The sequence below is a fragment of the Prionailurus viverrinus genome, chromosome E2 (genome assembly GCF_022837055.1).
Source record: "Prionailurus viverrinus isolate Anna chromosome E2, UM_Priviv_1.0, whole genome shotgun sequence".
NCBI lineage: Eukaryota > Metazoa > Chordata > Mammalia > Carnivora > Felidae > Prionailurus > Prionailurus viverrinus.
The window spans coordinates 47,336,347-47,359,060 of NC_062575.1; the positions used below are offsets into that span (position 1 = coordinate 47,336,347).

The following is a 22,714-nucleotide window of genomic DNA, read 5'->3' on the forward strand; positions in this document are numbered from 1 at the left end:
TTTTTTGAGAGAGAGAGCATGAGAGCATGTGCACACACACCAGGGAGGGTCAGAGAGAGTCCTGAGCAGGCTCTGTGCCCACAGCACAGAGCCCCATGTGGGGTTCAATCTCACAAACCGTGAGAACCATGGCCTGAGCTGAAATCAAGAGTTGGATGCTCACCCGCCTGAGCCAACCAGGCGCCCCAAGAAAAGACTATTATTGCCCCTGATTTATAGATAAGGAAAGTGAGACCCAGAGGAGTTAAGCAACCTATATAAGCCACACAGCCGATTTGAACCCATGTGCGGATTCCAAAGTTTGAGATCTTTTCCACTAGTCTGTTGGCATCCCTTCCATCTGGGCCTTCCCACTCCTCCTGTCCCAACTTGAACTCCCCACACCCCCCCAAACATGTCCCTATCAGAAGCCACATAAGTTGTGTTCAAGAGCCTGACCACGAGGGTCTGATTTTCTGTGTGTTACCGTACGTATGTGGCTTTACTTCTCTGTGCCTCAGTTTCCTCATCTGTGAGGAAAGGGGATAACAACAGAACCTACCTTGTCTCACAGTTGTGGAGGTCAGATGAATTAATATCTGTGACGCGCTCAGCACGGTCCTGAGTAAATAGGAAGGACTCAATACAGTTAGTGTTATCAGTAGCAATAGTGATATTATTTCATGGTGAACTAGCCATCCCCTGTAGCCAGGACAGAGCCTGGGCCCCCTTCTGGATGTCTCCCTCCTGCTCCCCCAGCTTCTCAGCCTCATGGGCTGTCCACCTGGCCTCCTGGACATCCCTCCCACCCCCTCTGCTTCCCCCCATGCCTGCCCTGGTCCGAACCATCATTATCTCTTGTCCGTAGAACACTAACAACATAAATATTTATTATGCACCCACTGTGCGCCAGGCACTTACATAAACTACGTAAGATTGAGTAGGTATCTGGATTATATCACTGAATCCTTATGAGGTAAGTATTGTTCTGATCCTCATCGTACAAAGAAGGAAAGAGACTCACCCGTTCATTCAGCAACCACTTTCCAAGCATCTCCTCTGAGCCTGGCTGTGGGATGGGCTGGGGAAGTGGTGGAAACTGAGGCAGCCCCAGGCCCTGTCCTCATGGAACAACCAGTCCAAAGGGGGAGAGAGTCCCAGTTCCTAGATAATTCCTTAATTCCATGATTCGAAGTCCTTACTCAGCTGGGTGTCAACCCTGGAGTCAGGTGATGGTGATGAGGAGCAGGGCTCAGAATAGCAGGGAAAATCTGGGGGAACCGTCCAGGGCTCATATGTGTCCTTGGGGAGAGGGGTCATGGTGCAGCCTGAAAGGAACACAGGGATCTCATGAACGTTCCCTGCCCCCAGATTGTCCTGCCTCCCCATCTGGAACGCATTCGGGAGAAGCTGGCAGAGAACATCCATGAACTCTGGGCGCTGACTCGCATCGAGCAGGGCTGGACCTATGGCCCGGTGAGGGGCCGCCTGCAGCATGAGGGACTCAGGCTAGACTTGCTGTTGGGGGAGTGAGCAGGGAGGGGGCCAGTGGTTGGGGGAAGGGACTTTAGGGCACCAGGGCGTCCTTGGGGTTCTTGTGGCAGAACCAAGGGCAGGAGGTCAGGGGCCACAGTCTGGGAGTGTTGGGGGGAGGGAAGGGACCCTGAAAGTTGACACTGGGGTTTCTCCAGGTTCGGGATGACAATAAGAGGCTGCACCCGTGTCTTGTGGACTTCCACAGCCTACCAGAGCCCGAGAGGAATTACAACCTGCAGATGTCGGGGGAGACGCTCAAGTGAGGGGGGGGGCGCAGGGAGCAGGGGCCTGAGACCGACTGCTGGTGAGGAGGAGGGCAAGGAGAGACAGGGATTGTGAAGCAGAGACAGACAGCTAGAGAGACTAGAGAGCTAGTCAGTAAGAGAGAGAGAGAGAGACGTGGAATCAGGGAAAGAAGTAAGTGGACAGGAAAAGATGGGCACTGTCAAAGAGATACAGAGACAAAGAAGCAACGCCAGACAGGAGTCAGAGAGACAGAGACTGAGACAGAGGGATGGGGACAGACACCCAGAAAGTCAGAGCAAGAGATGTGAGAAACCGACAAGGGCGGGGGAGGAGGGAAGCCGGGCTGGGGGAGGGGAGGCCAGGGGCAGGAAGGCTGTGTGAGGTGACACTGCCCTCCCACCCCGCCCCAGGACTCTGCTGGCACTGGGCTGCCACGTGGGCATGGCGGATGAGAAGGCGGAGGACAACCTCAAGAAGACCAAACTCCCCAAGACGTGAGTGTGGGGGCCCGGGTCCCTCTGGGGAACAGAGTTGGGGGGGGGCTGGGGATGACGTGATAAAGGCTGGGCAGTTGAGGGGTCTTGTATGAGGCTGAGGTCAGAGACAAAGGGTCACAGGTTAAGGTGAAGGTCATAGGACAAGGGGTCAGGGCCCGGAGTCAGTGGTGAGTGTCCTGAGGAGGTGTCAGGATTATGGAGGCAGGAGTCCCAGAGGGACAGTGGGTGTGAGTCAGGACCCAAGGTCAAGGTCTGCCATGGAATCAGGGATAATGAGAGAACAGAGGTAATTTCTCCAAGTCAGAGTCAAGGAGTCAATAGAAAGAGGTGAGAAGCTGTTGGAGTCATAAGTGAGGGACCCTAAAATTATAGGTGAGAGGTCCTTGGGGATAGAGGTCAGGGTTCAGAGGTCAAGGACTCCAAAGCCAGGAATTTGAAGCGATAGAGTTCTGAGGTCAGCGGTAAGAAACCTCAAAGTTAGAAGTGAGAGGTCAGAGTTCCAGGGTTGAAGAGGAGGCTGCCAAAATCACAATGCAGGGGTCAGAGAGGCCAGAGGTCAGTGACATGAAAGCCCCTGCTAGGCTCACAGGATCCTGGGTAAAGAAGCCAAGTATCTCAAAGCTTATTCAACAGAGTCGTAGAAGCCTGATGTCAGAGATCAAAGGTCAGCAATTCCAAAACTCAGAGCTCAGGATCATGGAATCCTGGAGCAAGGGTCAGAAGTCAGAGATCCCACTGAGCAGAGCCCAGGGGTGGAGGTGAGGGTCTCATCTCACCAAGCCCTGCCACACCCACAGGTACATGATGAGCAATGGGTACAAGCCGGCGCCACTAGACCTGAGCCACGTGCGGCTGACACCGGCGCAGATGACGCTGGTGGACCGGCTGGCAGAGAATGGGCACAACGTGTGGGCACGAGACCGTGTGGCCCAGGGCTGGAGCTACAGCGCTGTGCAGGACATCCCAGCGCGCCGAAACCCTCGCCTCGTGCCCTATCGGCTGCTGGACGAGGCCACCAAGCGCAGCAACCGGGACAGCCTCTGCCAGGCCGTGCGCACCCTGCTGGGCTATGGCTACAACATTGAGCCGCCTGACCAGGAGCCCAGTGAGTGCAGACCTCAGGTCCCTGACCCTGACTCCTACCGTGATGCGGACCTCGTCCCTTGACCCTTGATTTCTGACCTGACTCAGCCCCTGAATGGGCTACATCTACCACATTGAGCCTTTCTGCACTCCATAGCCGTGACCCTTACTCTGACCCCGACCCTGAACCCAATCTTGACCACTGACCTTCATCATACACAAGCCCTGGGCTATGGCTATAACACTGAGCTGCCAGGTCAGGAGCCCAGTGAGCACTATCCCTAATCCCTGACTCCAATTCCTGACCCCCAACACTGACTCCTAACCTCTAACCTCTGGACCATAGCTTCAACATGACCCAGCTTCAACATGACCCAGCCAAGAGCTCAGAGAGCTTCTAACCCCTACCCTTACCCTGACCCCTGACCTATCCCAATCCCAACCTCAACCACCCATCCTGGCTGTGGTCCCCAACTCCAATTTCTCTCCCCTCCTAGAGCCTGACTCTGACACTCTCTCCCTGATCTGGCTCTAGATGCTTAAATCTAAACATCGACCCTAATCTTGACCCTTAACCCTAGACCATGACAGTGACAGACCTGACTTTCTGTCTCTGTCAGCATCTCTTCTCTCAGGGCTCTGACTGCTAAGGAGAGGGGGTGGGGGAGGAGTCTCACTGAGTAGGTCCTTTCCACCTCTGGCTAGTCTGAGATTCACCAGTTCTTCTCCTATAACACCAAGAAATCGTCCCTCTTTCCCCAGCTCCCCGAGGCCCTTACCTTCTCTGGTGTCTCCCACCAGCCTGTCAGTGCCTTGGGATCCACTCCCCACCCAGTCTCTGACCTTGCTTGGCCCCTGACTCTGTAGGTCAGGTGGAGAGCCAGTCTCGTTGGGACCGGGTGCGCATCTTCCGGGCAGAGAAATCCTACGCGGTGCAGAGTGGCCGCTGGTACTTTGAGTTCGAGGCAGTCACCACCGGTGAGATGCGAGTGGGCTGGGCGAGGCCTGAGCTGCGGCCTGACGTGGAGCTGGGAGCTGACGAGCTGGCCTATGTCTTCAATGGGCACCGCGTGGGTATTCCCTGGGCTCCCTTCTGCCAGGCCCTGTGGTCCCTCCGCACAACTCATACACTCCAGCCCTGCCTCTGTCTGTGTCCCACTGTCCACTCATCCCTGATCTGCCTTACCACTCGTCCATCTGTTCATCCATCCCTCGCTGTCCATGCACATATCTATCCATCATCCATCTTTCCATCCAACCATCCATCTGTCTATTCATCCATCCACCTATCCACAAATCCGACTATCCACCCATCTACTCATCTGCCCAAATAACCACTTACCCATCCACATTTCCATCCGTTTATTCTTTTTTTTTGTTAGTTTAGCCGTTCACTTATTTAAGCAATTTGTGATTTCACTTATCGATCAAATCATTTGATGCATGCATCCATCCACTCATCCATTTATCCACCTGTCCACCTATCCATCCATCTCCCCACCCACTCATCCATCTGTCTGTAATTTCTTCCTTCCTTGTATCAACCAATGTAGAGTAAGCTTCCATTCCATTCTTCCATCTGGCCGTGCACCCTACTTCCCATCCATCCATCTCGTTATCCATTTACCTATTCTGGGGGCATATAGGTATATGTGAGTCTGTAGAGGGGACATTGGTAAGTTCACTTTTCCCTTCCATCCCTCTAACTTACCACGGCCCTGAACCCCCGACTACCACTTTGGTGGTCTGCATAACCCTAGCACCAGCCATGGAAAGAGTAAAGAACGCAGGCAGAAGGGATGGGATACAGAGATCAGTGGGAAGGGAAAGCATGAAAACCTATCCTTTACATTCCAAAGATCATGGATGCAAATATGGGAAAAGATGGGAACCCTGTGGGGGTGACCCCTTGTCTGTCCCACATGTCTTGAACCCAGTGCCTTGCATGTGTATCTTTACATGTCTCTCCTTGCTTGTGCATGTCTCCATTTCTCGGTGTCTCTCTCACCCCACATCTTCCCCTCACCTCCTCACAGGGCCAGCGCTGGCACTTGGGCAGTGAACCGTTTGGGCGTCCCTGGCAGTCAGGCGATGTCGTGGGCTGCATGATCGACCTCACAGAGAACACCATTATCTTCACCCTCAATGGCGAGGTCCTCATGTCCGATTCAGGCTCTGAAACGGCCTTCCGGGAAATTGAGGTTGGGGATGGTAAGGGCTGGCCTCGTGGCCCCTTTCTGGTTTTCTCTCATCTGACCCTATACTGCATTCCTAGTCTCCCCCTTTCCATCCTTTCCTTCCACAGTACCTCCTCCCCTCCTGCTCCCACCCTGCCCACCTATCCTCACCCCTGCCCATCCATCCCCTCCCACCAGGCTTCCTGCCTGTCTGCAGCTTGGGACCTGGTCAGGTGGGTCACCTGAACCTGGGCCAGGATGTGAGCTCCCTGCGGTTCTTTGCGATCTGTGGCCTCCAGGAAGGCTTTGAGCCATTCGCCATCAACATGCAGCGCCCGGTCACCACCTGGTTCAGCAAAAGCCTTCCCCAATTTGAGGCTGTACCCCTTGAGCACCCCCACTATGAGGTGAGGACTGACCCCACTCAATACCCTCTGATCTGCCTCCAAACCTCATTCTTCCCACAATTCTCTTCCCCAAGTGTCTCCTTTTCTTCCATGTTAGCCCACAAACCACATAGAAGGGCATGTTGGGACAGTTGAGCTCCCAGGGCTACCTTGTCAGGTATAACCTCAGCAAACTACAACCTGTCTGAGCTCCAGGGGCCTTGCCTATAAAATAGGGGGAGGGGAAAAAAGAAGAGCTGGATTAATCCCTTCACCCCCCCCTTCTGAATCATTTAAATACATTGGAGACATCATGCCTCTTTTTTTTTTTTTTTTTAATGTAAACTCTATGCCCAGCGTGGGGCTTGAACTCAGGACCCTAAGCTCAAGAGTTGCCCACTCTACCAACAGAGCCAGCCAGTCGCCCCCACGATGGTTCTTTGTCCCTAAAGATTTCAATATGCATTTCTTCAGAACAGGCTATGCTCTTACAAAACTGCAATTACAGAAGTCAGGTCATGAAAATCAGGAAATTTAACACCAACACGTACTATTACTTAATTCATAATCTGTATTCAAATTTTAGTAATTGTGGTGATTAAAAAAATTTTTTTGGTACAGAATCAAATCCAGGATTACATGTTGCATTGAGTTGTTATGTCTCTTTATTCTTTTAATAATTATTTTTAAAAATTTTTTTGAGTGGGGGGAGAGAGAAAGCATGAACATGAGCAGGGGGAGGGCAGAGGGAGAGGGAGAGAGAGAATCTTAAGCAGGCTCCATGCTGGGCATGGAGCCAGATGCAGGACCCGATTTCATGACCAATTGTGAGATCATGACCTGAGCTAAAATCAAGAGTTGGATGCTCAACCAACTGAGCTACCCACGCTCTCCTCTTTATTCTTCAATGTAGAACGTTCCTGAGTCTGTCTTTGTCTTTCATGACATTAACATTTTTGGAGAGTACACACCAGTTATTTTGCAGAATAGCTCTCATTTTGGTTTGCTGAATGTCGCCACCTGATTAGGTACAAGTTACACCTATTTGGCAGAAATACCAAGACATTGTGTCCTGCCTGATGGAGAATATCAGGAGGCACATAATGTCATTATGTCTTATTACCCATTACATTAATTTTGACTGTTTGATTTAGGCGGAGTCTCTCAGATTTCTCCACCATAAATTACTTTTTTCTCTTTGTAATTAATCAGTAATTTGTGGGGAGGCATTTTGCAACTAGGTGAGAATGGATGGGTTTAAAGCAGGGGAATGTCCAGTTTGGATGTGACTTTTGGAAAGGTCTCCATTGAGAATGGATTGTAGGGGACAATAGCAGAGGCAGAAAGACCAGAGCCAGAGGAGGGAGAGGCTGGTGGAACAGATGTGGACCTCCTAATTCCTGCTACTGCCAGATGTGTTCTCAACCCAAAGAACAAGAATGCTAGACAGCCATGAGAATGAATAGACTAACCTACACACAACCATCCGGGTGAATCTCACAGACATAATCCCGAGAGAAAGAGGCCAGGCACAGGGTGCCTGGGTGGCTCAGTCAGTTAAGCGTCAGGACACTTGATTTAGGCTCAGGCCATGATCTCATGGTTCGAGTGATTGGGCCCTGCATCTGAGCTGACAGGGCAGAGCCTGCTTGGGATTCTCTCTCTCTCCTTCTCTCTCTGCCTGCATCCCTCTCCCCCATCTCAGCACTAAATAAATAAACATTTTAAAAAATTTAAAAAGGAAAGGAGCCAGACACAAAACACATCTTGTGGGATCCCATTCGTAGAAAGTTCAAGAGCAGGCAGAGCTAATTTATGGTGTGCTAAATCAGGAGGATGTTACCGTGAAAGAATACCTCCGAAGTTTAGTTACTTTGCACACAAATCACAGGAGGGAGGTGGTCAGTAGACTCTTGCCCAAGAGCAAAACAGGGTCTATAAGAGATGGGAGAGAGTAGAGAAAAAGACCCTGCAGACATTCTGAGAACAGCAAATCTTGGCCACAGTTTCTGGGTAAAATTTGTTGGCTGGCAGAAAGGGAGCACAGAGGTCTTGGTATTTGGTCTTTGAAGAGAGACATCAAAGAGTGGGAACCACTCCAGTTGTTTATGGAGTCTCCAGAAAACCTTGGAGAGCCTGTCTTTGGAACGTAGAGGCCAGGCACCTGCTCTCTGTCAGCTCCTGCCTCTTGTTTAAGCCAGGCTGGTACCTCTCTCTCATCAGAATCCCTCACTGCCTTTGAGAGAGTGGTGTCTAAGTGGGCACGAAGAGGGCTCCTGAGGGACTTGGTCAATTTTGTTTCTCCATCTGGGTGCTGGGCACACAGGTGGGGCCACTCTATAACCTCGTCATGTTGTGCATTATGACACGCCCCCTTTCCTTAATGTTGTGTCTCCATATACAGAAAGTTTAGCAAAAGTTCATCTGGGGAGCCTTTACAAAACTCTGCCCCTTCTGGCCTGCTCTCCCTGAGACTCTCCCCAAGAGACCAGGAGGGCAGGGCCTTTGTCCTGTTCGCTGATGTGTTCCTGGCACTTGGAACAGTGCCTGGCACACAGTAGGCTCTCAGTAAGTATTTGTGGAATGGATGGATGGGTGGATGACTTAGTCTGGAGTGAGAGGCACAGGTAGGTCCTGGAAACTCCCCAAGTGATTCCAGTGGATTCCAGTGTCTGACCAGGGCTGCCACTGTACAGGTGCCTAGACAGAGATTGGCAGAGGGCTGAACGCACCCCGCAGCCAAGCTGTGTGTCCCACAGGGAGCGCATCCACCCAGAGGAGCGAGTCTGGCTGATTCTCACACAGGTGCTCTAAGGCCTAACGGTGGCTCTGTGAGTACCAGGTTTTGGACCCATGGCCTAGCCTGCCTGCCTGGCTCAGTCTTCCTGCTTCCCTTCAGGTGGCCCGCGTGGATGGCACTGTGGATACACCGCCCTGCCTGCGCCTGAGCCACCGCACCTGGGGCTCCCAGAACAGTCTCGTGGAGATGCTCTTTCTCCGGCTCAGCCTTCCGGTCCAGTTCCACCAGCACTTCCGCTGCACGGCTGGGGCCACGCCCCTGGCGCCCCCAGGCCTGCAGCCCCCCGCCGAGGATGAGGTCAGAGCGGCAGAACCCGACCCGGACTATGAAAACCTGCGCCGCTCAGCGGGGCGCTGGGGCGAGGCTGAGGGGGCCAAAGAAGGAACTGCCAAGGAGGGGGCACCCGGGGGCAACGCCCAGGCTGGGGCAGAGGCCCCGCCCGCCAGGGTGGAGAACGAGAAGGATGCTACCACAGAGAAGAACAAGAAGAGAGGGTGAGTCAAGGGTGGGGCCGGGGTGGGGTTTGGGACCCGCAATTAGGTAACCTCGATAACTTGAGGAACCCCAATGTATCCCAGAGTGGCCCCATATATGTTAAGAGGAGTCAGAACACTGAGGGAGACTATCATGCCTCAAGTGAACCCCATTATTTTCCTGGGATGCCCTCATTTCCTTGAGAATGTAAAATCAGAGTACCCCACTCTATCTATGGAGAACTCCACTATCCTTGGGGGTACCTAATGGGCCTCAAAGCGTTTCACCCAATGGACTTCATTATCCATGGACACTGTAGTGGACAGACACTAAAATATCATGGGAGAGTTGATGGTACCCCAGGGTATCCCAGTGAACACCACTGGTCTTCTAGATTGGGGTCACTTCTCTGTCTCAAATGTGCCCCCAAAAAGCTAACTTCAAAGGAGACTCTCAAAAGGCGCTGAACCTGATTTGAAGCAAATGTGTTTTCTTCTACTAGGCAGTGGTTTTCAATGGGATGTAGTTCTGTGTCTCTTGGCGGGTGTTTGGACGTGATGGACGATTTTGGTCATCACGGTTCGTTGAGGTGGTGGTACTGCTCCAGGAATCCTGCATGCCTTCAGTGTATAAGACAGTACCACACAATGAAGAATTGTCCTTTCCCAAATGCCTTTAGCCCCCATATGAGAAATGCGGACTTGGGGAACCACTGTATGCCCCAAAGGGAACCTCCATGTTCCCAGAGGCACTTTTAAATTTGGGTGACTGGGTATCAGCAAGCACAGAGCACAGCATCTCCAGAATGGATTATGCTGACACAGTTGGGAGTTTTGTCCTTCAAGAGGCGAGGTCTTGGGCATTAGAAATGGGATGTGTTTCGGATGGACGTGGGGGCCATGAATGTTGTGGTGAAGAGGCCCGGGGGGACTGGGCTTGAAAGCTGGCTCTCACGGTAGCCTTTCCTCATCACCAGGTTCTTATTCAAGGCCAAGAAGGCCGCCATGATGACCCAACCACCAGCCACTCCCACTCTGCCTCGACTCCCTCGAGAGGTGGTGCCTGCCGACAACCGTGATGACCCCGAGATCATCCTCAATACCACCACGGTGTGAACCCGGGGCCCTTAACTCCGAGACCCCTCAGATTTCCAAATTTCACCCTGCCATCTCTAGTAATTTCCCTTCCTGGGGACACCCTGATATATACTGAAGTCCACGAAATAGAGCACACACTGAGTTAATCCCTTGAACCCCTGAATCCGTATAGCTAGGGGTCTAAAAATTGCAGGGAACACCATGAAGCTATAAGGCACACTGATAAAACTCCCAGGGATCCCAGAATCCAGAGTATATAGCAATGTAGACTTGGGACCTCAATATTTGGGTTCAACCATATAAACTCGATACCCCCAAATGTAATAGCTACTCTAGTATATTCCTGGGAAGCAAAATTGACAATTATCTCAATATAGTTTAGGGATTTCCCAAATCTGGAATGTTTTCTGAGACAGGTAGCTTCGTGGTTAGGATTATGGGCTACCTGGGTGCCAAGTGGGTAAGTCACCTCAACTGTTCTCTATGCCTTCTCCTTTATGGAAGCTTTATGGTCCTCCCATCAGTAAAATGAGGATAAAAGTTGTACCCACTTGATGGTGATTATAAAAGTTAAGTAAATTAACTTGTGAAGTGTTTGTTAACTATTATTTATCAGTAACTTTGCGATTTGGAGGGGGACCCAAATTTGGGGGTATCACAAATAGTCCCAGAGGATTCCCGAGTCTAAAAATATATCAGTAGACACAGAAATAGGGACATAGACCCAGGGGGTCTCAAATCCAGTAATTTATTGTTGAACTCCCAGAGGACACTGCAAATCCAGAGAGGCCAACTTAGAGTCCCAGGGAAGCCCTGTGTCACCCGCCTTCCAGACTGACCATTGATCCCCCTTTGCCTCTCTAGTACTATTACTCCGTGAGGGTCTTCGCTGGCCAGGAGCCCAGCTGTGTGTGGGTGGGCTGGGTCACCCCCGACTACCATCAACACGACATGAACTTCGACCTCAGCAAGGTCCGGGCAGTGACGGTGACCATGGGGGACGAACAAGGCAACGTCCACAGCAGGTGCCCAGGAGGGGGTGGGGACAGTGGGAAGTGAGAGGCCAGTGCTGGGCACCTGGCTCGGCAGCTACCCTCCCCCTCTTCTTCTCCTCTTCTCTTCCTGTTGACTTTCCAACAATGGCTCCTGCTCTTGGTTTTTTCTCCTCTTCTTTTTCCATTTGTTCTTTTCCATTTTCTCTTCCTTCTTCATCTCACCCTCCCCTTTCTACATTTCCTCCTTTCTCTGTTCTCTCTTCCTGCTCTCCTTCCCTCTCTTCCTCCCAGAACCCCCAGCCAACTTCTAAGAACCTTCACTCTGAGGGGCTCAGGGTTTCGGCATCAGGTCTGCAGGTGGTGGGGGTTTAGGTATGGAGCTCTGAGGTCATGGTGTCCTGGGAGTCTGGGGAAGGAAGTGTCCAGAGTCCATGCACTGACCACTCCTGTTTCCTCCAGCCTCAAGTGCAGCAACTGCTACATGGTGTGGGGCGGGGACTTCGTGAGCTCGGGGCAGCAGGGCCGGATCAGCCACACGGACCTTGTCATTGGCTGCCTCGTGGACTTGGCCACTGGCCTGATGACATTTACTGCCAATGGCAAAGAAAGCAACACCTTTTTCCAGGTGAGCCCGGCCCTCAGCAACTTAGCAACAGTGTTCTCATGTCCCACTACACTGGGATGACCCTTCCAGACCTCCTCTGAGGACAGATCCCAGAGAGACAGGACAAAAACAGCTCCTAGTCTGCCCTCAGGACAGGCCAGACCTGGGTAGTTGCGGGGGGACCACCTAGTTAACCTTGCATTGAACTGACACCCAGAACGGAGGAGACAGCCTTGACCCCGGAGAGTGGTCCATAGTCCCTCTTAGGCCAGGTGACATCAATTGCCAACCTTTCACCAATCAAGGAACACCCTAGGATGAATCCTAAGGTAGCCTTTTCCTTTTCAACATTTTATGATGAAAGATCTCAAACGTACAACAAAATGAAAGGAATCGTACTTTGAACACCCACATACCCACTACCAAGATTCTACCACCTACACTGGCTTTATGACATATTTATCCACCTATCCACCCAGTAATCCATCTAACTTGGATTCTGTAAAACTTTATTTTATTTTTATTCTTGAAACTTTACTTGTTTTGAGAGATCGAGCAAGCAGGGGAGGGGCAGAGAGAGAGGGAGAGAATCCCAAGCAGGTTCCATGACGTCAGCCCAGAGCCCAATGCGGGGTTCAATCTCACAAACCGTGTGAGATCACGACCCCAGCCGAAATCAAGAATCGGATGCGTAACCGACTGAGCCACCCAGGCGCCCCTAAAACTTTATTTCAAATGGAGGATTTTCAAAAACATGCAAAAATAGAATAGCGTACTGAACCTCCATGTCCCCACTAGCCAGCTTCAACGAGTACGCACTCACAGCCAATCTCGTGTCGTCTTTGGCCTCCACACCCCCCTCACTGCCATACACTCTGGATGGTTTTGAAGGAGTCCCCAGATATCTTTCATCTCTTTTCAGTATGTATCTCTAAAAAAATAAGGATTCTTTTAAAAAGCATGACCACAATACCAGTTGGATCTAAAAAACAAACACATGGGGCGCATGGGTGGCGCAGTCGGTTAAGCGTCCGACTTCAGCCAGGTCACGATCTCGCGGTCCGTGAGTTCGAGCCCCGCGTCGGGCTCTGGGCTGATGGCTCGGAGCCTGGAGCCTGTTTCCGATTCTGTGTCTCCCTCTCTCTCTGCCCCTCCCCCGTTCATGCTCTGTCTCTCTCTGTCCCAAAAATAAAAATAAAAACGTTGAAAAAAAAAATTAAAAAACAAACACAAACAAATCCAATAATTCCTAATTAATTAACCAAATATCCAGTCCATGTTCCCATTTCCCCGGTTGTCTCAAAACTGTCTTTTTCCCATTTGTTCATTTGAACTGGAATCCAAATAAGGTCTTCTATTTTAATTGGTTGCTAGACCCCTCGAGTCTCCTGTGTAGATTTCCCTTCCAGCTCTCTCTCTCTTCGAAATGTGTTTGCTGAAGAAACCAGGCTGTCTGTCCTGTAAAGCTTTGCTTCTCAAAGTATGGTCCCTGGACCGGCAGGGTCTGCCTCACCTGGGGGCTCATTAGAGATGCAGACTCTCAGGGCACCTTGGGTGGGTCAGTCGGTTAAGCGGCTGGCCCTTGGTTTCAGCCCAGGTCATGATCTCACGGTTTCGTGAGTTCAGGCCCCGCATCGGGCTCTGCACTGGCAATGCAGAGCCTGCTTGGGATTCTTTCTCTCTCTCTCTCTGTCTCTCTGTCTCTCTGTCTCTGCCCCTCCCCCCTCAAAATAAATAATAAAACTTAAAAATTTTTTTTAAAAATGCAGAATCTCAGGCTTCCCCCCAGACCTGCCCAATGAGAATGCCAAACTTAATCCTGGGAGATTCGTGTGTCTACCACCATCGGGAGTGCCGGCCTAGCTTCTCAGTCTACATCTGGCTGTCGCATCCCCCTGGTGTTGTTTTAACATTTTCCTCCGTCCCCTGTATTTCCTGGGAGCTAGGAGTCGGGTCCAGAGGTGCGGTCAGATTCAGGTTGGGCAAGACGACTTCACAGACGATGGTGTTTGTGGTGATGAAGGCTCGGGGGGGTTCCGCTGCGGAGATCAGAGGGGCTGGAGGGAAAGCGCAGTCAGAAGAACTTTCTGGGTTTTGAAGCATGAGTCTTGGGAGAGAAGTGGGAATGGTGGCGGGCATGATATGCACAGTGATCCTGGGGGAGCTGGAGGTTGGCCTGGCCGGATCAGAGTGGGGACAGCCCGTGAGCAGCCTCGGGGTCATTGGGGCGCTTTCAGTGCCTGAGTTTGGATCCGTAGACACCAGCAGGATCAAGCTGGGGCAATCGACCCCAGGGTTCAGAATCCACACTGAACATCACCTCCAGGTCACCCGCTTCCTCATCCTGCCCTCTTCTGTCTTGCCAGGTGGAGCCCAACACGAAGCTGTTCCCTGCCGTCTTTGTCCTGCCCACCCACCAGAATGTCATCCAGTTTGAGCTGGGGAAGCAGAAGGTGAGGGTGCGGTGATGGGGCAGGCTGAGGCAGTAGGTGCGGGAGGTCAGGCTGGCAGAGTGGCTGAAAAGTGGGGCAATCCGGGAGGTCTCCCTGGAAGCAGAGTGGCAGGACAGAGAGGGCTGGGAATTGTGACCGGTGCCCACCTCTGTGCCTCCAGAACATCATGCCGCTGTCAGCCGCCATGTTTCTGAGTGAGCGCAAGAACCCGGCCCCGCAGTGCCCGCCTCGGCTCGAGGTGCAGATGCTGATGCCCGTCTCGTGGAGCCGGATGCCCAACCACTTCCTGCAGGTGGAGACGCGGAGAGCCGGCGAGCGGCTGGGCTGGGCCGTGCAGTGCCAGGAGCCACTGACCATGATGGCGTTGCACATCCCCGAGGAGAACCGGTCAGGGCCGGCCCAGACCCGCAGGGGTGGGACGGGTGTTGCAAGCCCTCTGGGGTCCAGATCCCCCTCGGTGCACCCCTCCACCCGTACCCCAGGACTCCAGACGACACCCCAGGAGGCCCCAGAGCTACCTCAGGGAACCCTGACTCAGCGCGGGCATCCCCAGATAAGACTCCAGGGGACTCCAGACCCACCTCAGAGGGCTTTAGGCCCATATTAGTGGACCAACGACTCACCTCCAGGGACCCCAGACCTTCCCCACAGGGCCCCAAGCCTATGTCAGGGGGCCCAGGTCCACACTGAGGAGCCACACAACACTCCAGGAGCCTCAAGTGCACCTCGGAGGGTCACGGACGTTACTCAGAGGGTCCTGCACGCGCCCCCGGTTGTCCTGGGAGACACGCCCACGGAGACTTCGGATGTGTCCCGTGGGGATCTCAAACCCAGTCCAGGGGACCCAGACACACTCGGGGTACAGATGTGTTCACATGTATGGCAGGAATGCTCTTAGTTACTCTGAACACACAGTCCAGTCCCAGATTCACTCCAGGAGGCTGTCACGTGTGTCATCTTCCTTTTATTCATTCATTCAACAAACGGCTCTGAGCTTTCCCTACGTGGCCAGCAGCATTCTGGGCTGGAGACACCAAGCTCTTGTGAACAGACACTCCAGCAATGCTCACGTATAACTCTGGGGCTCAGACTTGCCCAACGGGGCTCAGGCCCACCTCCGGGAGTCCCAGATTCGCTCGCTCACTCACTCACTCTATCTATCCATCATCCACCCATCTATCTATCTACCTATCTGTCTAACAAGCATTTATTGAACACTCACTATGTGCTAAGTCCTGTTTAGGTTCTGGGAATACAGCAGAAAACAAAAACAAAAACAAACAAACAAAACCCCAAAAGGCAGACAGGTCCTGCCCTGGTGGGGTTTACATTCTCGTTGCACTCAAACATCGCCAAGTTACTCAGCCCTGCCAGAGGGAGGTTCAGTTTCCATTTGGGGATCCCAGACATATCTTAGGGTCACCAGATCTCCTCCGGAGATTCTCAGATACTGAGTACCAGACTATCCCAGGGATCCCAGATATATCCCAAGGAGCACCCCAGACCACTTAGGGACTTCTAGAACCATGGAAAGACCCAGCTCCACACGCCTCACAGAACACTGACCCAGCGGGCCCCCGGGAACCCCTGCTGGGGTGGCCGCCACTCTCACCGGTACCCGTCTCTGCCTCTCTGTGCCCCTGCCTCCCACCTCCTCTGCTGGCTCTGGCCCGTCTCCGCCGCAGATGCATAGACATCCTGGAGCTGTCGGAGCGCCTGCACCTGCAGCGGTTCCACTCCCACACCCTCCGCCTCTACCGCGCCGTGTGCGCCCTGGGCAACAACCGCGTGGCGCATGCTCTGTGCAGCCACGTGGACCAGGCGCAGCTGTTACACGCCCTGGAGGACGCGCACCTGCCGGGCCCGCTGCGGGCGGGCTACTACGACCTGCTCATCAGCATCCATCTGGAAAGTGCCTGCCGCAGCCGCCGCTCCATGCTCTCTGAGTACATCGTGCCCCTCACGGAGGAGACCCGCGCCATCACTCTCTTCCCGCCAGGAAAGAGTGCCGAAAACGGCCCCCGCCGCCACCGCCTGCCTGGCGTTGGCGTCACCACCTCGCTGCGACCTCCACACCATTTTTCACCGCCCTGTTTCGTGGCTGCCCTGCCGGCTGCCGGGGCGGCAGAAGCCCCGGCCCGTCTCAGCCCCAGCATCCCTCTCGAGGCCCTGCGGGATAAAGCACTGAGAATGCTGGGGGAGGCCGTGCGCGATGGTGGGCAGCACGCACGTGATCCTGTCGGGGGCTCTGTGGAGTTCCAGTTTGTGCCCGTGCTCAAGCTTGTGTCCACCCTGCTGGTAATGGTTTCCTCCTGCTTCCTTCTGTCCCGTTCTTCTTCCACATTCCAAACAATCCACCCATCCGTACGTCAACCTCCCTCTCATTTGTGCCTCCAACCGCCCGTTTATCTCTCCATCCTTTGTTCACTTTTCCTCCCATCCGTTCATCTGTCATCTGTTAATCTGCTTATCGTTGTTTTCCCCCTTCTTTCCATTCGTCCATCCAAACAACCATCATTCATCCATCAATCCATTCATCCTCCACCTACCTTTCCATCCACCCAGTTATTCAAACTCCCATCTTCCCATCCACAAGACCATCCACTTATTCTTCTATTTTCTGCCCACGTATCCATCCATCCATTCATGTACCATCCATCCAGTTTTCAATCTAGTTTCCATTCATCCTTCCATTTACTCATACATTAGTACACCCACTATTCCGTCTGTTCATTTATCCACCTACCCACTTATTTATTAATCTGTCTTTCCTTTCATGCATCCAGCTATCATCCGCTTTCCCCCTGTGCCTCCATCCATCCACCCATCTACAGATTCATCCATTCCTTCATCTTCCACCTACCTGTCTGTTCACCGATGCATCTCTCAATCCATATGTATGTGCACCCATCCACCTACCCACAAATCCGCCCAACCATCTACACCCATTCATCCACCTCCCATCCACCCGTTCTTCATCCTCTATTTCATGGGCCCTTTCATTCACATACCCATATGATAACTCATGAATATATACATCCATCCAAATTTTCGTGCCCAAACTATTCACCCATCCATCATCCACGCATCCCATTTCATCCCATCCCCTGGCTATTTACCCATGTATCTGTTTACCCATCCACTCATTTACATACTCATGCACCTGTCACATCATCCATCCACCTACCCACCCACCCATACACTACATATCCTGTCATCTATCCGCCCGTCTCTTCCTCCACCTTTACTTTCATCTTCCCATCCATATCTTCCCATCAATTTCTCTCCCTTCAGACCTCTGATATCCCATCTGTTAAGTCAGCCACCCAGTCCCCCCTCCCCCACTTACCCATCTCTCTTCTCCCCACTGTTTTTCCCTTTCATCTACCTTCTCTCCCTCCATCTGTTAGCATTTTCATTATGTTTACTGAGTGCTAGCATATGCTAGGAGCTATGAAGGCATCCATCAGGGTAGGGTATGGTCTGTTTCAGAGTCACATATGCTCAAGTTTAGGAGAAAGAACATTTGCTAGTGAAGGGAGAGGCGCTCATGTTTGGCTCTGTGGTCTGGTTGGCTATGTGCTTAGGTGGGACACAGGGTGTGGATCTGGGGGGATCTTAAGGAGGCTGGAGAGCAGGGCAGGGGGTGACACTTCTCTGTGTCGGAGGAATCACATCTAGCCCATGCAGGAATGAATTTGGCATATTCAGGAGAAGTAGGTTGGGGAGTGAGGCTGGGACTTAATTTGAGGTCTTGTGGGCCACAGTGAAGGATCCAGGCTTTGTCCTATAGGTGATGGGCATCTTTGATGATGAGGATGTGAAACAGATCTTGAAGATGATTGAGCCTGAAGTATTCACTGAAGAAGAAGAGGAAGAGGAAGAGGAGGAAGAGGAAGAAGAAGATGAAGAGGAGAAGGAAGAGGATGAGGAGGAAGAGGCACAGGAGAAGGAAGATGAGGAAAAAGAGGAAGAGGAGACAGCCGAAGGGGAAAAAGAAGAAGGCCTGGAGGAAGGGCTGCTCCAGATGAAGTTGCCAGAGTCTGTGAAGTTACAGGTAGGCTGGTTCTTCCTGTTCTCCAGCCTCCACTCATCTGGGCTGGAAAACACAGGATCTGGTGGGGGGTGAGTCTGGTCCTTGCCCTGAGGCAGTGGGGAGCTGTGGAAGTGCCACAGGTGGTTGGCATGCTTCTGGCTTCAAATGGCCTCTCTGGTTGCCATGTGGCAAGTGAATTGGAGGGATGAGACCACGGAGAAGTCTGGCTTAAGGATCCAGGCAGGAAATGACGGCGGCAGATGGGGCAGGGCCATGGAGAGGGGAGAGGAAGCAAGAAAAGTTTTTAAGGAAGTCCTGATGGTCTCACCGCCGTCATCCCTACTGCATGGCTGTCCTCCCACAGATGTGCCACCTGCTGGAGTATTTCTGTGACCAAGAGCTGCAGCACCGTGTGGAATCCCTAGCAGCCTTTGCGGAGCGCTACGTGGACAAACTCCAGGCCAACCAGCGGGACCGCTATGGCCTCCTCATGAAAGCCTTCACCATGTCCGCAGCTGAGACTGCCCGACGTACTCGCGAGTTCCGCTCCCCACCCCAGGAGCAGGTCTTCTGACCCCTGATCCCAGCTGGCATTATTTTTAAATCCCAACATCAACCCCTCCCCCCACTCTGATCGCTGATGGTACTAAACCTCCAAGCTCAGGCCTGACCCCTGACCCTGTTGATATATTTATCTCTCACTCTTCTATGTCTCTCTGAACCAATAGGACCTCTTAGTAGGACCTCAGACTGACCCTGACTCCTTTCAAACCTCTAATTTCTCAGATAGTCTTCATTAACTCATGGCCTTAGACAGGGACTCACAATTGGATCTTTAATCCTTGATCTCAGAATTTCTGCTCTTGAGCTTCTGACCCTCATTCTAACTTATGACCTTCCCCTAGATAAACATGCTATTGCACTTCAAAGATGGTGAGGATGACGAAGATTGTCCTCTCCCTGAAGAGGTCCGCCAGGATTTGCTTGAATTTCATCAAGACTTGCTGGCACACTGTGGTAAGAGATCAGAGAACCCTTCTCCCAGACTTTCTCTTGTGACCTTTCCTGAAGTTTCCCTAAGATTTCCTGATCTTAAATATTTACAGTTTTGGTGCAATGTAACTTTTGGTTGAACGAATGAATGAACAGATATATTAGTGAACAGATAGAGGATGAGTGGAAGGATAAGCTTATATGGGTGTTTGAGCAGATTATATATGGATGGATGGCTATCAGCAAGTGAGTGATGAGTGTGTAAATGGGTGGGTAAAGAGATAAATGAGTAAAGAAATGGGTGAAGAGATGACTGAGTGGACTTATGGATAAAGAGAAGGATGATGGATGGATGGATAGATGAATGATTAAAAATTGAATGGAGAGATGGTGGGTGTCTGGTGGGATGAATGGATAATTTCCATTGTTTCTGATAACTTAGTTAATAATCTTACTGAGATTCTTTTATATATGATGAGTTGTTTTTCTCTGGCTGACTTTCAAGTTTTCTGTTTGCCTTTGTTTTGAAACAGGTGGGTATGATGTGTCTAAGTGTAGAGCTCTTTGATTTTATCCTACTTGGAATTTGTTAAGGTTCTTGGATGTATAGATTAATATTTTTCATCAGATTTGAGGGACTTTGGGGCTATTATTTCTGCACATTTTTGTGGCCATTTTTCATTTCTGTTTCTGGGATTCCCATTATGCATATATTGATATATTTTGTGATGTTCTGGTCCACAGGCTCTAAGGCTCTGTTAGTTTTTCTTCATTCTTTTTTATTCTTCAGACTGGATAACCTCTATTGTCCTAACTTTAAGTTCACTGATTCTTTCTCCTACCAGATCAAATATGCTATTGTATTCCTCTAGTGATTTTAAAATTTCAGTTATTGTACTTTTCAGCCCCCAAAACTTCTATATGGTTATTTTTTTATATGACCTGCCTCTTTATTAATATTCTCTATTTGAGGCATCACTGTCATCATACTTCTCTTTAATACTTTAGACATGGTTTCCTTTAGTTCTCTAACCTATTTACAATAGCTGGTTTAAAAAATATTTAAAATGTTTCAAAGAATGAATAAATGAACAAACATATGAACATATAGAGACATAAATGAAAAACCCAAGAAGGGATACATGAGTGAGAAATGAATGAATGAACCAAGAAATGAATGACTGAGTAGATGAATAAACAAACAGATGAAGGACACCCTCTGTCTTCTTGACCAACTCCAGGAATTCAGCTGGAGGGAGAGGAGGAGGAGCCAGAGGAAGAGGCCACCCTGGGCAGCCGCCTGATGAGCCTGCTGGAGAAAGTGAGGCTGGTGAAGAAGAAGGAGGAGAAACCTGAGGAGGAACCACCTGCTGAGGAGGCCAAACCCCGTGAGGACTGGGGCCTTAGGGAGGGACAGGGATGGGGCAGACAGCCTTGTGTTCGGGGAGCCTCTGGGTCCAAGACAGGCCATGAGGAATTGGGAAAAGGGAGGGGTGGATTAATGAGAGAGGAGGAGTGGGAGGTAGGGTGAGAGAAGAGGCATGCTGGAAGTGTGGCCGAAATGTGGGGGTATGTGTGTTGGACCGGTGTGCCATGTGGCCTGCCAGAGCAGAGACATGCATCCCACGTCGGGATGGTGGAAGCTCCTATACCAGCATGGCTTCTGTGTTCTCATGGATTTTCTTTGTTTTTCTCTTTGTTTTTTTTTTGTTTTTTGGTGTGTTTTTTTTTTTTTTTTTTTTTTTTTGGTGAAACAATTACTATGACGAGGGATTAGAAGCACTGTTATGATAAGTGTTGGGCCAGTGGGTCATTGTACAAACTATACATCAGCTCTATCCAACAAGGACAGAATCCCTGATGTTGGTACAGGGTTTAATTCTACAACAGTCAAGGCACTGTTGGCTTGGCTGAGGGATATTGTAGGGGGAAAAAGTCACAGTCTCTGTTCTTCAGGAGTTTAGAATATTATAACAGATACACATATACATATACCATAATGTCAGGTGGCCATGGGTGCTAAGGAGAAAAATAAAGTTGAGTGATAGGAGAGAGTGGGATAGATGGAGGGGTCAGAGTGGAGGAGTGAGGTATGCAAAGATCTGGGAAGATGATTGGTACAAAGGGAACAGCCAGTGCGAAGGCCCTGAGGCAGGAACATGCTTGGTATGTTTAGAGGCCAGTGTGGGAGTGAGCAGGAGGCGAGGGGCAGGAGATGAGGTCACCAGTGCAAGGCCCAAACTTTAAAAAAAAAAAGGGTGGGGGGAGGTGCTGGGTGATTCAGTCGGTTGAACATCCAACTCTTGATTTTGACTCAGGTCATGATCTCATGGTTCGTGAGTTCGAGCCCTGCATTGGGCTCTGTGCTGAGAGTGCAGCATTCTCTCTCTCTGCCTCCTGCCCCCACCCCCCACCCCCAACTCTTGCTCTCTATCTTAAAATAAACAAATAAACTTAAAAAAAAAAAAAGAAGAAGAAGAAGTGCCAGGGCCAGATTGTGTAGCATTTCTGGAAGGTCGTGAATTGATATGACACCATCATTCAGTGTCAGTGCGTGGAGGTTTCTCCTAAGCCTGAGACACATGAGACCTCTGTCTTTTCTCCCCCCAAATCCTGGAAAGGAAAAGGGTTGGGAGAGAGAGGCAAAGAGAGAAATGGGTGCTGGATGTCAGGATGATGAGTCTCAAGGAGGGACTGGGAAAATAAACCCGTTAATCTTGACATCATTTTCAAATGACACCAAAGTCTAAGTTTTCCTTTGTGTCTGTTGTCTCTCTGGAGGAAAAATCAGCACTACTTTTATTTATTTTTGTTTTTTTAATGTGTATTTATTTTTGAGAGAGAGACAGAGTGTGAGTGGATGACGGACAGAGAGAGGGAGACACTGAACCTGAAGCAGGCTCCAGGCTCTGAGCTGTCCAGCACAGAGCCTGATTCAGGGCTTGAACTCATGAACCGTGAGATCATGACCTAGCCGAAGTCGGACGCTTAACTGGCTGAGCCACCCACGTGCCCCCAAAAATCAGCAGTATTTTCACAGAACAAGTAGAATTGCGACTTGTGCTTTCAAAGGTGCATTATTTATTTCAAAGGTGCTTATAATGGTGCCCTGGTATTTTGAATGATTCCTTTTTTTTTTTCCTCTTGAAACCTTTAGGGGGCCCTTACTGTCTGGGTATTAGGGTAAAGAGAACAGGGAGGGTCTTAAAGCAATAAAAAAAAAAAAAAAAAAAAGATCTGCCAGAATCTGCCCCCTCCTGGCAGGTGACGGTAGGGGCGGTTAGCAACTGCGAAGCCCGCTGGAAAGAGGGGCCCTTCCTGCGTTGTTCGGCTCAAGGCCGCAACCCGGCAGTGCGTT

The 22,714-nt window shown here is 51.0% G+C and overlaps 1 protein-coding gene across 8 annotated transcripts in view; it reads left to right on the plus strand.

Annotated features, from left to right (window-relative positions):
* The window catches only part of RYR1 (ryanodine receptor 1), a 132,406-nt gene that overhangs the window by 38,285 nt on the left and 71,407 nt on the right, over positions 1–22,714 (plus strand). For all 8 annotated transcript variants that reach the window (XM_047835988.1, XM_047835994.1, XM_047835990.1 and 5 more), the window contains 18 exons: positions 1,351–1,455; positions 1,671–1,774; positions 2,172–2,255; positions 3,056–3,363; positions 4,209–4,411; positions 5,378–5,552; positions 5,717–5,925; positions 8,804–9,198; positions 10,155–10,287; positions 11,140–11,300; positions 11,730–11,895; positions 14,241–14,327; positions 14,488–14,714; positions 16,013–16,625; positions 18,121–18,384; positions 18,728–18,928; positions 19,269–19,380; positions 20,598–20,744. In XM_047835988.1, the coding sequence (XP_047691944.1) occupies positions 1,351–1,455; positions 1,671–1,774; positions 2,172–2,255; positions 3,056–3,363; positions 4,209–4,411; positions 5,378–5,552; positions 5,717–5,925; positions 8,804–9,198; positions 10,155–10,287; positions 11,140–11,300; positions 11,730–11,895; positions 14,241–14,327; positions 14,488–14,714; positions 16,013–16,625; positions 18,121–18,384; positions 18,728–18,928; positions 19,269–19,380; positions 20,598–20,744 (3,694 nt within the window). The remainder of the gene's footprint in view (positions 1–1,350; positions 1,456–1,670; positions 1,775–2,171; positions 2,256–3,055; positions 3,364–4,208; positions 4,412–5,377; positions 5,553–5,716; positions 5,926–8,803; positions 9,199–10,154; positions 10,288–11,139; positions 11,301–11,729; positions 11,896–14,240; positions 14,328–14,487; positions 14,715–16,012; positions 16,626–18,120; positions 18,385–18,727; positions 18,929–19,268; positions 19,381–20,597; positions 20,745–22,714) is intronic.